We start from the raw sequence: 13973 nt of genomic DNA, 5'->3' as shown, positions 1-13973 counted from the left end.
TTTGTTTGTTTTCCCTTCCTCCCCCTCCTTTTTTGTTATATTCCTTTTCATTACTATTATTATTATTATATTTCATTATTACTATTGTTAGTATTATATTTTACTTTAGTTATTAAACTGTTCTTATCTCAACCCACGAGTTTTACTTTTTTTCCCCTCTTTCCTCCTCCTCACCCCACTGGGAGGGGGGAAGGGGGAAGTGGCTGCGTGGTGCTTAGTTGCTGGCTGGGGTTAAACCACGACAAGTACTGAACTGAAGACAATGTTGCTTCTACTATGGGAGGTGAGAATAATTATTACCCTTGAGCAAGTGCGAGGCTGGGTTATGGGCAAAGGCTGCAGGAGGTGTGTGCTTGCTGTGTGAGGCTGGAGTGCTTCTCCAAGAGCAATGTCTGCTGCATTTGCTGTTATGCCCCATCTTTCTCCATATAACACAGAGGTGTGAGAAGAAAGTAGAACTGCAGTCTTCCCTTTGCTCCCTAAATATTCAGAGTTTTGGTAGTCAGGGACCCCTAAAAGCAGAGATGGGGGTCCAGACTTGTGATCCAGGGCGGGTCCTCTGGTTCTTCCTGGCTGGGGAGCTTGGGGAGAGCAGCGACATCAAAGAACAACCAAGTGCTGCTCCCTCCTGGTGTCCTGTCAAGGCCTTGTGTGTGCTGGAGCAGTGGTAAGGAGGTGCTGCATCCAGACAAGCAGGCTGGTGTACGGATGGTCGCTCAGAATCTGTGAATAAGCCTCTAATGGTCCCTGTCAGCACAGGACTATGGCAGCATGGCCAGAGGAGCGTCTGGGCTCATGTCTCACTGGGGGCACAAGTTTGGACCCTCAAAGATGTCTCTTGTGGTGGCCACATCGCTGAGAGGAGCAGTCCTCGGGGGAGGACAGGTGCCAGGGCTGCTCCCTCGCTGCACTCTGCCTCTGATCAGCTGCTTTGTCAGCAAGTCTATTTCCCATCCTCGTACACATGCAGCCATCACTGCCAGGGGTATTTAACGATGCTCTCTTTTTTATTCGGCCCCATGGTGGGAGCTCCCACAGCCTTACACAAGGCTGTCAGACCCCAGGTTGTGCTGACTTTCTGAACAGGGATGTGTTTTCTTCTCTTCTCCAAGAGGGTATGGCGGTGATACAGCACCGCTGGCAAGACCAGCCAAGGGCGTTAATCCCATTCCCTGCTCCAATGCAGTTGGTGCTGTACAAGCAGCTGTGCTAAAGGCTGCTTCTGCTGCAGCCTCCAGATCCCTTCCAGCGTTTGGAGACTTGTCCCGTAGAGATAGGGATTGCAGAGCATCTCTTTGAGTGCCCGTATCCATTTGTTGCTTTTGGCATAAGACCTCGGACACAGACGATGCTACATTCTGTGCGGATGCAGTGTGATTCTGTGCTTTGGGTGTGGCGTTTGTTTCGGGGTTGGATCATTCGTTGCTGTTGAGATTGTCTTAGCCAGTCCCTGTTGGCCCTGGGGTGCTGCCTGGTGCCAGGCTGGCCATGATTAAGATTCTCTGGGTGTGCATTTATGAGGGTTTTGTGATGCTGCTGTGGAAGGGGGTGAACCTTGCGCCATGCACAGCAGAGCAGCACTGTTTTGTCCATCCAGTGGTTGCATACACCCTTTACGTGGTCTTAGTGCAAGCAAGACGGGTCAGACTGGATACCTATGGGTTTCCGGTACCCCATATCAAGCAGCCTTGTACTTTGGGGTCTTCTGCTGAGAAGAATTTAAGCGAGACAGGTTGGCTGAAAAGCAGATTGGGGGAAAGGTTTAAAGGAAGTTTGGCTGCTGGAGATGATGTCTGGGATGGGCCCCAGACAACTTGTCAAAAACTCTGATCCTAAATGCATGAAGCCTCTGCACTGGGTTTAAGAGAGTCTCCCTCATCCAACCATAACTGGTTTTGGCCCAAATCCTACTGGGTTATTTATCATGTTGATCTCTTCTGTGGAAGGCATGTCTTGGAGGATGAACACTGGTGTTACAAGACCACATGTAAAGTGTGGGAATTGCTAACCTGGCTGTGCAGTCGCTGCAGCTCCTCCAAACTCTGCCTCAGTTTCCCCCGTTCTCCCTCCATTAATTCCCTCAGGGCTCGTGAATCCTCGCTTGTTCGCCTGATCTGTTCCTCTAAGGTGTCATCGTCGCTTCGTCGAGAGCTCTGAGAGCGGGAGAGAAATCTCTTGCTCAGATTTCACTTTAAAAAAGGCAATTGCATTAATTTGATACTGGTTTGGGATGGGGGGGTACTAAACAAGGAAGAAGAAAGTGTGAATGTGACTTTGGTAGAGTTTCAGTTTTGTTCCCATATACCTCCACAGTGGAAACGCTCAGCCAAGGGTAATACTTCTACCCATGATAAAAAGAGCATGCAGACATGTTCTCACCTTAGCATAAACCACATTTACAGAGACCTGCTGACCACTTGGGAACATATGGCTACAGTCTCTGTGTTTGTAGACCTTTTGCAGGACTCCCTATTTTTCATTTAACAAATACAACTTCATCTCTATGCTCAGCCTTCTTACCAGCTGCTGCAGGTACTAAAATGAGGAGGGTGAGTACTCCCATGCGGGTCTGCAGTTGCAGGGTCTGCACCCTCTTCCTCACCATGGCATCTCAAATAAGTTATACTGGCAATGCAACCAGCTTGTGGGTGATGGAAATAGGCCTGATTGGAGCCATTGCAAAAAGTGAGGTGTTTTCTCATAATTCTGCACTCCTGTGGATGCTGAGTGGTCCTCCATGCCATCCCCTCCTCCCCAGCAGCCCTGGGACCATGTTCCACAGACACCATCTTGCGCCAGCAAAACCCTTCACCTGTCAATGGATTTGAATCTGGCAGCTCTTGCCAAGACATTTGTACCTAGTGTCAATTCGCAGGGGCAGAACCTACCCACACAGGGGTTACGATGTTTTTGTGATACTATTGCTAATAAAGCAAGGTTAGGAAAATCCTAAGAGAAATAATTGAACTGTGATGTATAAGACAATCTGCAATATTTCCATGTTGAAACTCTAACTTACTGCAAATCTCAAAGAAAGCCTACTTTCATTAATTTTCCAGAATGACTCCCGGATCAATGATGGTTGCATGAGCTTGAAACTTATGGCAGTCTGACCACTGCAGGCTGAAACCCCATGTGCTGGCTTGGCTCTTGGCTGGCCATTTGAGACACATGGAGCAGGCTCTGCACTGTGACAGCCCATCTCTGTGGCCCACAGAGGTTTTCTCGGAGACCGGGGACTTCAGGATCCAGTGGAAACCTGCAGCAAACTCTGTCACCTGGGCAAGGGGACATGCACAAGCCAAGGTCTCTCTGTGCCACCAACTTACCGTGGAGTCTGCACCATCCAGCACATTTTGTATCAGTCTTTTCAGCTCACTGAGAGCTGCCCGTAGGCTGCCGGCTGGGACATCTTTGGCTGATGAGGTTTCTGAGGACTCATCCATGGAGGAGTCTGTAGAGACTGCTGAATCTGCGCTGTCATTTCCTCTGAGATGGGAGCAGAGATATCGCACTTGGCAATATGCTTCCCAGAGCTGCAGCCTCAGCTGGAACAAGAGAGCCTGACATTAGCCTGGGACATCAAGGCCATGGAGATCCTTCTTCCACGGTGAAGTGAGGCATGTGATAGCCAAACCTCACAAATATTTGTCTAGCTTGCTATGTTGGTTTTGAAATGGATGCAGAGATTTACTTTCATATGGTCAAAAGGGTGTTGATACCAGAGCTGGGACCACAACCCCAATTTTCTGGCTCTTGGTTCAGCTCCAAATCCAGATCAAATGCATTAAACTCACTCTCCCTCTGGGACTGGTCACAGAGGTCCATGGGCTTTCCCAGGGGCTGGAGGGCAAATACCTGTTCTCGTTCTTGTTCCAGCTCCTCTGCCTCCATGCTCTGCTCTATCTCAGACAGCAGGGACGTGCTGGTTGTGTTGAAATTTTGGAGACTTCTCTCCTCACTGAGCTCTTCTACCTTCCCCTGCAGCTGCCGGTAGGACAGCCGCACCTCCTGGAGCTCTAGCTGGCTTTGGTGCAGCTTGCAAAGAAAATCAAGGAATTCGTCAAGAAAGCAGGAAAAAAAAAGTATTAGTGGAGGTGATATGGACTGGATGAATCTCTTGGTTTGTGAAAGAGCTGTGCAGGAGGAATGGGTGTCACGAAAGAGGGTTTCCAGCCAGGAGGAAAGTACTCTTGGCTGGTATTGCCATTTATTGGAGCTTAATAATCTCCAAATGTCATTAGACACTGTTTAGATGCCAGAATATCCTGAAAGATAAAAATAGCAGGTTAATCAGTACTAAAATGAGGAGCATTGTGAAGAAGTTGGGACTCAGATAAAAAAATTTGCTGAAAACAACACAGCAGGAAGTGAATCCAAAAAGAAAAGTAATATAGACATGTTTTTTAAAAATCTATACACATATATAAATACAAATATATATTAAAAAAAAGGGAAAAAAATATTCAGGGCTGTTTTGGAGAGCTGGGGATCCAATGGTTGTCAACCCACAGAAGAGAAATGGAAAAATCTTGATCTCTGGTAAGATGCCTGAAGCCACAGAGGTGCCAGCTTGTTCTCTGGGGAGTGGTTTGGTGACACACGGCTGCTAACACCATGGGGCTTGATGGAAAACCACCTGAGCAGTGAGAGCTATGAGGCCAGTTACTGCCCTCTGGGACAGCGGGGTCTAAAGAAGCCCCTTCTGAAGCCAATTCTACTATTAAAAAATTAAGTAAAATGAACTGCAACCAGAGTTCTCTGCTTCTTTTTACATTTACCTCATTTCCCCAGCACCCTGTCCCACCCCTTGCTCAGATCTCCCTCCTAAGCTGCTCTTTGCTGTCAAGATGCCCCATTGTGGGTCCTGTTAACTGTCCCTATGGGGAACACCCAGGACCTTGCTTGCTGCCATGCTTACATGAGCCGTTTTATTCTTCCAGTTGTTTTATCTCCCAGTTCCTGATTACCTTCCTGGTCAGTTTTACCCCAAACCATGTCTTTTACTCCATTTCCCCCCTCTTCCCTGTCCCATTGGTGCCTCCTCACCTGCAGGTCCTTGTCATGGCTTTGTCTCTCCAGGATGAGGACTCGGTCCTGCAGCTCTTCCACGGTTCCCTGGAGCAGGTCGTTCTCCTCCATCATGGCACTAAGGCGATGCTCCAGCTCCCGCTTTCTGTCCGTCAGCATTTTGATCTGTGAAGGAAAGAGAGGCGGTGTCTTACCCCACACTTTCCAGGGAGCAGAGAGGAGGGAAATCACATTCCCAAGAGAGAAATGTAACAGCAAAAAGCAAAAGTATGCACATACATATTCTATACCTGTATGAGAGAAACTGTATCTCTGTGTGTGGTTTAAAGCTTAGGAAGGCTCTGAAAGGAAACTCCTCCTTCCCTAGGCTGCAGGGGCAGCTCCAAAGGTGTTGGGTGTGCATTGGCAGGAGGCCAGGGAGCAGGCAGAAATGTCCAAACTGATTAAGCAGAGACCACCCCTGCCCACCCCTTGTACCTTAAAATTTGCAAGACTGGGCAAAACTAGTTAGTTTTCCTGGCTGGTTCCCGACTGAGCATGGTGGCATTTTCTCCCGTATGGGTGCTGGAGACCACAGGGTGAGCCTGCGGGATCCTGCTCCCCACAGGGCTGTGCCACAGCACTGCCCATATGCTTTTCTTAATTGCTGCATGTTCGCCAGCTCCTCACCAGGGATTCTTCTGTCTTTTTACTTGTGAAGACTCCTTTCTGTGCCATGCTTATTTTTAGTCTCCCAGCAATCGGTTGCCTTTAAAATTGGTTCATTTCTTTTAATTGTCAAGGGCAGCGATTTCAGGTGAAGACGGACAATGTGCCAAGCAAAACCTCTGTGATTCAGTTAGCTGGGAACAGTACACAGGATGAATCAGCACTAGCCAAGGTCACTTCTTGTTTAACCATGAAAAAGGAGCCTTTTCCCAGATTAGTATATACAGGACCTCTGGGGACTGAGTATGCCATTTACCAGTCCACTATAACCCTAAATATTCCCTATGGCCTCCTTTGAATTCACGAACCATAGACAAATTCAGCAACTTCCCACTGCTTTCTTGGCCTCTTTGGGATCTTGTCCCTTTGCTGCTTTCCAGGTTGCTGGAAAGAGTTGGCTGCATGAAGGAATATTAGCAAAGTGTGTGGACTTGCTATTTCTGCAGGGTAAAGGCTGCTGTAGGCATTAGAAAACTGCTCTTAGGTGACTAATGGTTTCTGAGATGTCTCTTCCCACCACCATCATGATTTGCGTGGGCTGGAGAAAAGGGATGCGAGAAAAATAAGAGGTATAATACAGAGATTGCATCAAGAGTTCATATTTGGTATCCAAACCAGTAATGAACACCCTGTGAATGACCGTGTATCAGAAAAAACATTGCTCTGCTGTGGGCTCTGGGCCATAGGGGAGGCACAGAGGGAAAGGGACTTGGAAAGCAAAAGACAGGAAGGAGGCGAAAGGCAAGGTGAGGCATGCACAGTGACAGGCATGCACAGTGACAGGCATGCACGATGACAGGCATGCATGCGCGGGCAAATCCTTTCCAAGCCTCTATACTTACTTCAAGGACCTGCTGCTCCACACCAAGGGTAGGGGAAGAAAAGGCGAGGGACCAGCAGGGAGCAGGTGGGAGTGGGAGAAAAGAAGAAATTGAGAGATTTTAGGAAAAGCTCTTCCAGACAGCTTGTAAATAAAAAAAGCAGTAGGGTAGTAGAGTTGGACATCTTCTACCCCTCTGCTTCCTGCCTACATGGTCTCCAGTGACCTCCATCAGGGAAGGGAAGAGGAAGGAAGGTAATATCATTCCTGCTAATGTACCAGAGCTAAAACAGGCAGGGACTCCTTGCTTTCCCACATACGTGGCTCAGAAGCAGGAGAGGATTGCTGCTTTCTTTGCAAGCATGGGAAACAGAAACTCCCCCCTTGCAGACCTTCCCACCATGCCCCAGAGTTTAATCTGTACTGGGCAGCAGCCCTGCAAGAGCACAGCCATGGTTTAGCTCCTGGAAGATCCTTCTCATCCGTTCATTTTGCAGGCATGCTTGTGGCCAAGGCAGCAGTGGAACCTGGCCGGTGCCAGCCCAGCCAGCCCTGGGTTGCAGCAAAAGTCCTCACTGGGGGAGGCCTTTGCCCCACAGCTACCATCCTTCTCTTTGTTTGCTCCAAGCAGCAGGTTTTGTTTACCCAGTTCAGAGGGGTTCATTATACAAGTTACAACAGCCCTGGCTGCCTTTTGAAGGAGTGAGGCGGTGCACAGGTGACTCACCTCGGCCTGGAGGCTCTCCAGCCGCACGATGTGTTGACTGCTGGAGGAGTTCTTTTCCCGAAAGTCCTCCCGGAGAGTGTGGACCTGCAGGGAGAGCTGCCGCTCCACCTCCGACGCCTGCAAGGAGACACCAGCTTGCGTTACCCTGGGGGGTCGTCCCATAGACAGAAAGCAGTTATCTCCTCCTGCCCATGGGAAGATCTGCCCTGATATGACTTCTGCACAAGCCCCAGTTTTGGCAGAAACTCTGAAGCCTGCACAGTTTGGGTGAGGGAGAAGCTCCTCCTGGACAGACATTGAGGAGAGCAGCCATTTAGACCATGCTGATTTTTCCCTTGGGGCAGCCAAGGGGACACAGCCCATAACTTTCTTCCATTCCGAAATAGCGTGATGACTCCCATGTCCTACAGGAGATTCAGTTTTCCTCAAAAATAGTAGCCTAGCTGGGGTTGAGGAGGAGACCAGGCCACTTGCAAAGGCAAGGGGAGCCAATCTCCACAGCCACCAGGAAACACTACTATTAGATTTATACTTTCTAAACCTCTGAACATCTTTGGCACAGCTCTAAAATAACAAGTGCTCTTTGCGTCTGATTTCTGGCTCCTGTCAGAGCCAGAACAGAGAAGCATCCGCTCCACATGACTGTCGGTGCAGGATCGCTGGGCTTGGCCCTCTTTCCCATTTCGAAGGAGGGATGCCCCATTTATGCAGGGTGGTTTGAGGACAGTGGAAAGGCTATTCCTACCTGCAGGATCCAGGCTGCAGACAGCCCGTATAAATGACAGCTTAGACACGTTAACTACTCTCCAGACAGCTTTATGGCTGATTTTTACATGGTGAACACACTTGTTTAGGCTTGTAAGAGAACATAAGGTTTTTATGACAAATCCCTAATGAGACAGCACAAATGGATGGTTTTCTATTTAATTAGCCTCCATCAGGTTCCATTACACTTAGGCACAGACCTCCCTCTCCGGCAGATTAGCTGGAAGTGAATTGATCCCCCTCAAGAGGCAGCACTGCTGTCCTGCTCGGGGCACAGACAGAGCTGTATGTCCAACAGCAAATGCCATCAGCAGCCACAACGCCTTAGACAGAGAGGTGAGATGGGAGGGAGGGATGGGGGCAAGAGGAGAAAACCCACACTGGGGTCAGCAGCTGTGGGCAGGTCTGGGAGTGCATCCTTATGTCTGGCAAACGTGGGTCAGGATTTGACTCAGGGTGCTCTGGCTGACAGGGAGCCCAAGGCAGCAGCTTCACCAAAGGGTGCAATGACTTTGCTCTAGCAGCTTGTGACCTGAGGAACAAGCACACAGACCCAGCCTGAGCTGCCCACAAAGGCAACACTAACCCCTTTTTTAAAATGGTCCCTTATTTTGCACTGTCTGCAGCAAAACAATCCAAATCAGAAGCAAGAGGTAAAAGGCTGTTCCAGCTCCATCAAGTGGAGGAAACTGTGGTTGCCCCAACACTGCTTGCTTGCAGGGGCAGCAGAAGACAGAAGCATGGCCACTGAAATCAGCCAGGCTCTGACCACTGCCTTCTGGAACAAGAAATGGTTTCCAACAATAAGAAATAATCTTGTCTACTAATTGGTTTTTAGTTCCCTTCTTATCCTGGATTAGCATAACTGGTCTTTTCCCCTTCTTTAAAGCCTCACATAATAAAGCTTCCTTGCACAGGCAGAGTACACAAAATGTAATGATAGCACAGCACTATAGGAAGGGGTTGGTTATTTTTCTTCCCTTAAGCAGCTATAGATTTCAAAGCATCCTGAGCAGCTATTAATTGGTGACACTAAAGAAGGATGGATTGTGCTTTTTTTGAATGATTCACTTGCTTTTGTAAAGGCTGCTGAAACATCTTCATGCTAAAATACTCTGCAGGAGCTATCAAGGATGAAAAAGCACCAGATGAAAAGCACCAAAGGATTTTGCCTGCAAGATGCTGACCGCACTCCCAAGGAGCACAAGCGGTACCAGATGAGATGACACACCAGTATTTGATGGTTAACTGTATAACATAATTTATATGCTAGAATAATTCTATGTACAGACAGTGTAAATGTACAATATAGCAGCAAGAAACAAGGGAGTGTTAATGGCATTGTAAAAATCCCTGATAAGACAATATATTGCTGCTGTTGGTAGTTCTGGTCCCCATGCTCAGATTGGAGCAGGTGAAGGGATGGGCTGCAAGGGTGATCCAGATTGTGGAAAGTCTGTTATATGAAAGGGGACTAAAAAAGGATGGCTTGTTTTATCTCATGCAATGAATGCTGAGAGAGGACTCCCTATAAATACATCACGGATAAGCACACAGAAGGGAGAAGTGCTATTTAAGCAGAAGCACAATTTTGGCAGAAAAAATGATGTGAATAAACTGGATAAGAGTATATTAAGGCTGGGAATAGGAAGATTTCTACATTTCCAAGGAGCTGCAGTAGGATTCCTCCTCCTGCACCATTACAGTAGGAGAAATGGTGGCAAAAATTAATTTTGTGATGGAGCTGGATCACTTTATCATGCAGTTTCTTTCTGAGAGCTGCCTACGACAGAAGGGAAATGAATTGACCTCAAAGGTCCTTTCTGGTACTAGACTGCTTGCAGGACTGTAAGGTTTGTATTCACCAGCTTTAAATCATCATCTGGAATTTATCTACTTGCTGCTCAGCTTACATGCTCACACATCTTATTCCCACAGTTACAGCCCACATGGAGGGAAGAGAGGACTCACTTATTGTTAGCATTTAGGGCCCTAATGCAGACAGGATGTTACAGTGTCACCTCAGCCTACACCATTCACAGCCTAACTCATGCAGTAGGGAAAAGTAAAAATAATACTTTCTTTAGCTTCATACAGTGCAGAATACTCTCTCTGACCAGCTGTTTAACAGAAGTAAACAGAAATGATTGTATCATGTGTTTCCCTCCACAGGAGAATGAGGAAAAGTCTTCATCCAGTTCTTCTAGATAGGGAAATGGCTGATACCTTTAGTCTCACCTTTGCAAAGACCTGATTTTTCATGGACATGAGACAAAGTCTTCTGAGCTGAGCTCTGATCGTGGAAACCCCCTTTTCATGCTACATTTGTTTCAGAGGTTATTAATACTGCTGCCGAACTACCCTTTCTAATTTATTATAAAGTCTAGACTTTAACATCAATTTGCATTATTTTATGGAAAGCCACCTTGACAGTGTCCAGTATTTGTCAGGCTTTATGGCGTATTTTCCTACAGCATCTACTTGGATTCTCCACACTGCCATACATGTGTGTTTTAAACCATGAGCTCACTACTGATTACTTCTAACATGCTTTTTTACTTAGTGTCATCAGAAGATGTAACCTTCTATCTACATTTTCCCTTTATTGCTCAAATAAGCTATGGCTTTTGTTGTATTGAAACGAGTTTCTTCTGCCTCAGCCAGTCTGACTCTACTCTCATTATGCAAACTGTAGGGCCTTCTCTTCCCCATCAGTGTTTTCCTAAACATTAAAAGCTAAAACCTTTTGTGGTTACGTCAATCATTTAGCAATGCATTGATTTTGCTAGGGAGAAGTAATATTCTTTCCAGAAAGGCAGACATATATCGCCCAACATCATAGCTTTGCTCTGTAGTTAAGAAAGAATTAATTTCCTGGGTATAGGCAAATTAGCCAACACAGCCACCAGGCAGAGTTTGAAACATATCTGCAAAAGCGTAGACATCAATTCACAATTAGATATATTCAGTCAGCTGTGAGATTTGTTTTCTGGACTTCAGGCAAGGTTTAGATGAGATTTGGGCAGTGCAAGAAGAAAGGAAGAGCAGGAGGACATTTTGGCCTCTGCTCTAATTAAGGGCTTTTTTTCATTGCAAACCTGATTAAGTGTTTCTCTTGTGATTAATTCTGAAGTGCTAAAATACACAAAACTGTGTAGATATTTGGCAGAAAAATATGGCTTACCAGTTACAATAACTCTGTGAGGTTTAACATCTGGAATACACAAGCAATAAATAAATTAAATAAATGTAAATAAATTGGAGCACTGACGCTCCTGTGAAGAGGGGATCTTTGAAATGTTTGGGATGGACTGTGACAAATGAATGGCCTATAGGTTAGTTTCATTCAAAGAAAACCCTCTTTTGGGCAAAGGTTTGCTAAATAAAACTAACTGCATACAAAATATCCAGCTATAAGTCATGTCAGAAAGAAAAGGAGAATGGAAGAAGTTTAACAGACTGTAGCTGGGTGAAGAAACCAATGTTTCCATATGATTTACTTTTACAAACAAGATGATTCAAATTTAACAAAGGATATTGAAGATTTTCTTGCCTAAAATAGCTAAGAAAGAGAAGTCCTAATTAGTGCTAAATTTGTAACACTCAGGAGAGTGTGTTACCCCTTTTATTAATTTGCTAATAGCTGAGTTCAAGGGACTCCCCGTTCCCACTGTGGTACCATTAACACTTCAAACTACTAATCACTGCCTCCCCTGGCTTCAGGTTCCTGGATTCCCAGCTCTTCTCTTGGAGGAAAATATATTTGGCTACTGAAATGCAAGCAAAGGAAGAAACAATAAACATCTTGCTTTAGAGTAACAATTAAAAAAAAATACATTAATCTGGCTGCTGAGGGAAGCCCGGGAGGATTGGGATTGCTGCCCTGCCACCGTAGCCAGCAACCCCGGCACCCTGGTGCCTGCCGGCAGTGGTGGGAAGCCTGGTTTTCTGGGCTAACTGACCCATGCCAAGAAAGCGGTGAGGCCATGGCTATTTTCCAGCCCTTGGCACACCGGTGCCATAAGCAACCATCTATATTTTGCATACGTGGAGGTTGCCCAGTTAGGGAATCTTTGAGAACTTTTTACCGAAGGTTTTAATTCAGGTCAACTTTAAATTGTTATTATTTGAAGCATTGTTCTATCCAGGAAAGTGCTTATGTAATAGCGTAATTGTGTAATACCCTCGCCGTTCATCACCTTTTGAGGGTTTCAGTTTGCATTTGCTGATTTACGTGCACAGAGGAGGGATTCCCCGACGGATGGCCCCTGGGACGCGGCACCTTCAGCCCCATTACAGCAACGCCGCTGCACGTGTGGAGAAGAGCAATGGCACTGTGGTGAGTTGGTCAGATGTCCACCCAGCCGCTCTCTCAATCCCCCTCCTCAACAAGACAGGGAGAAAGTAAGATGAAAAAGCTCATGGGTTGAGATAAAGACAGGGAGATCATTTACCATTAGAGGAATTTGCAGTAAAAACAGTGACTGGGAGACATAACGGGCAAAGCTCGGACTGGCCATCGCCAGGGACTGGATTAATATTGGGGATTTTTTTGTTGTGGTAAAGTGGTGAAGGGACGAGGGGTGGAGCTGTATTGACTATGTATATTGCCCACCTTCGTGGTGTTGTGATGATGCCACTGATTTTGGTGTGAGGAGATTTTTTTGTGGTTGATGTTGTCAGTGAAGTTTGTGAAGGGTGTGCGACGAGTGCATATTTTAATGACAATTCTTAAATACGCGTTTCACCGAGGTAAGGGGTGGAATTTATTGGGTCTAGGTGTCCAGGTACTGGCAGTAGGGCTGCAGGGACCTCTCTGAGGAGAGGCTGGGGCTGCCCCATGCTGGACACAGCTGGTTCCAGCCGGTTCCGCAACAGCTCCACTGCAGGGCACAGGTGAGCCTGTCAGCAACGCCAGTGGCGCCTCTGGAAAAATGTACTTAAGAAAGGACAAAACACTGTCTGGCAGTGACGAGTGAGGGAAAAAGTGTGAGAAACAGCCCCGTGAGCACCCAGGTTGGAGGGGGAGGAGGAGGGGGACCTGGCTAAGCTTTTTCCAGAGGACTTCTTCCCACTGCTCTCCAGTGCAGTGCAGGACATTTGGAGCTGGGGAGTGTTGTGCATCATGGCTGGGGCCAGCATTGTCCCCATCTCTGCCAAATGATGTAGTGGGGCTGAATCCTCCTCTCCTTGCCTCATCCCTTGGTCTGCCACTGCCCAGGTGTCGGGATATTTAACTACACAAAGTATGCAGCAGCTTGGTCCTGGTGTGAGAGCTGTCATGCCTGGAGAAGTTGTGTGGAAAAATGAGAATTCAGGAAGCTTGCAACACTTCAAAAATATTTTGGTTGTAAACATCCAACAGAGACCATTAACATTGATCCCATGGAATATTTTTAGAAAAAATGGATTTTTAAGACTGTAAAAGTGCTAGGATAGTGCTATGTAATATATACCTATTATATTTCCAATAGCCAGAGTGAGTATATCTGCTCAGCTTTTGCAGGTAAGATTTACTTCCTAATACAGGTTTCTTTCTGCTCAGGAACCATCTCTGCAACCTGCCATAGCACCCATCAGCCCACTCCATAGTGTTCTTCTTGGTTTTGACCGCCAGCTGATTGCTGCTTTGTTTAGGTAAGATCTGTGAGGTGGCCATGGTAGGGACATGCAGCATCCAGCCTGTGGTGTCCTCACTGGGGCCTGGCACTGAAGTCATACATCTACATGAAATTGTGAGCTGGATGTGGCACGCTGTCTCCGTGTTGCTGACACCTTTTTCAGTGCAATTCAGGCAAATTACTTTGTATCTGGCATTTGGTGCCTTTGTACCACACACCTTCACGCTCAGCTACCTGCAATGGTCTTTACACCCCTACAGGTCTCCTCCTGGTTATTCCCTCTCTCTTCTTATTCAGAGAA

The 13973-nt window shown here is 46.8% G+C and overlaps 1 protein-coding gene across 1 annotated transcript in view; it reads right to left on the bottom strand.

Annotated features, from left to right (window-relative positions):
- Positions 1 to 13973, bottom strand: part of BICDL1 (BICD family like cargo adaptor 1) — a 48967-nt gene that overhangs the window by 9144 nt on the left and 25850 nt on the right. Inside the window, exons 3-8 of the mRNA XM_050906851.1 lie at positions 7287 to 7403; positions 6582 to 6593; positions 5050 to 5196; positions 3859 to 4038; positions 3330 to 3548; positions 2010 to 2153 (exon numbers count right to left, since the gene is read on the bottom strand). Of these exons, the coding sequence (XP_050762808.1) occupies positions 2010 to 2153; positions 3330 to 3548; positions 3859 to 4038; positions 5050 to 5196; positions 6582 to 6593; positions 7287 to 7403 (819 nt within the window). The remainder of the gene's footprint in view (positions 1 to 2009; positions 2154 to 3329; positions 3549 to 3858; positions 4039 to 5049; positions 5197 to 6581; positions 6594 to 7286; positions 7404 to 13973) is intronic.

The sequence above is a fragment of the Gymnogyps californianus genome, chromosome 16 (assembly GCF_018139145.2).
Source record: "Gymnogyps californianus isolate 813 chromosome 16, ASM1813914v2, whole genome shotgun sequence".
In the NCBI taxonomy this organism is placed as follows: Eukaryota; Metazoa; Chordata; class Aves; order Accipitriformes; family Cathartidae; genus Gymnogyps; species Gymnogyps californianus.
Note: the sequence above shows the minus strand (reverse complement) of the source record. Positions and strands in the feature narration are given on the sequence as shown.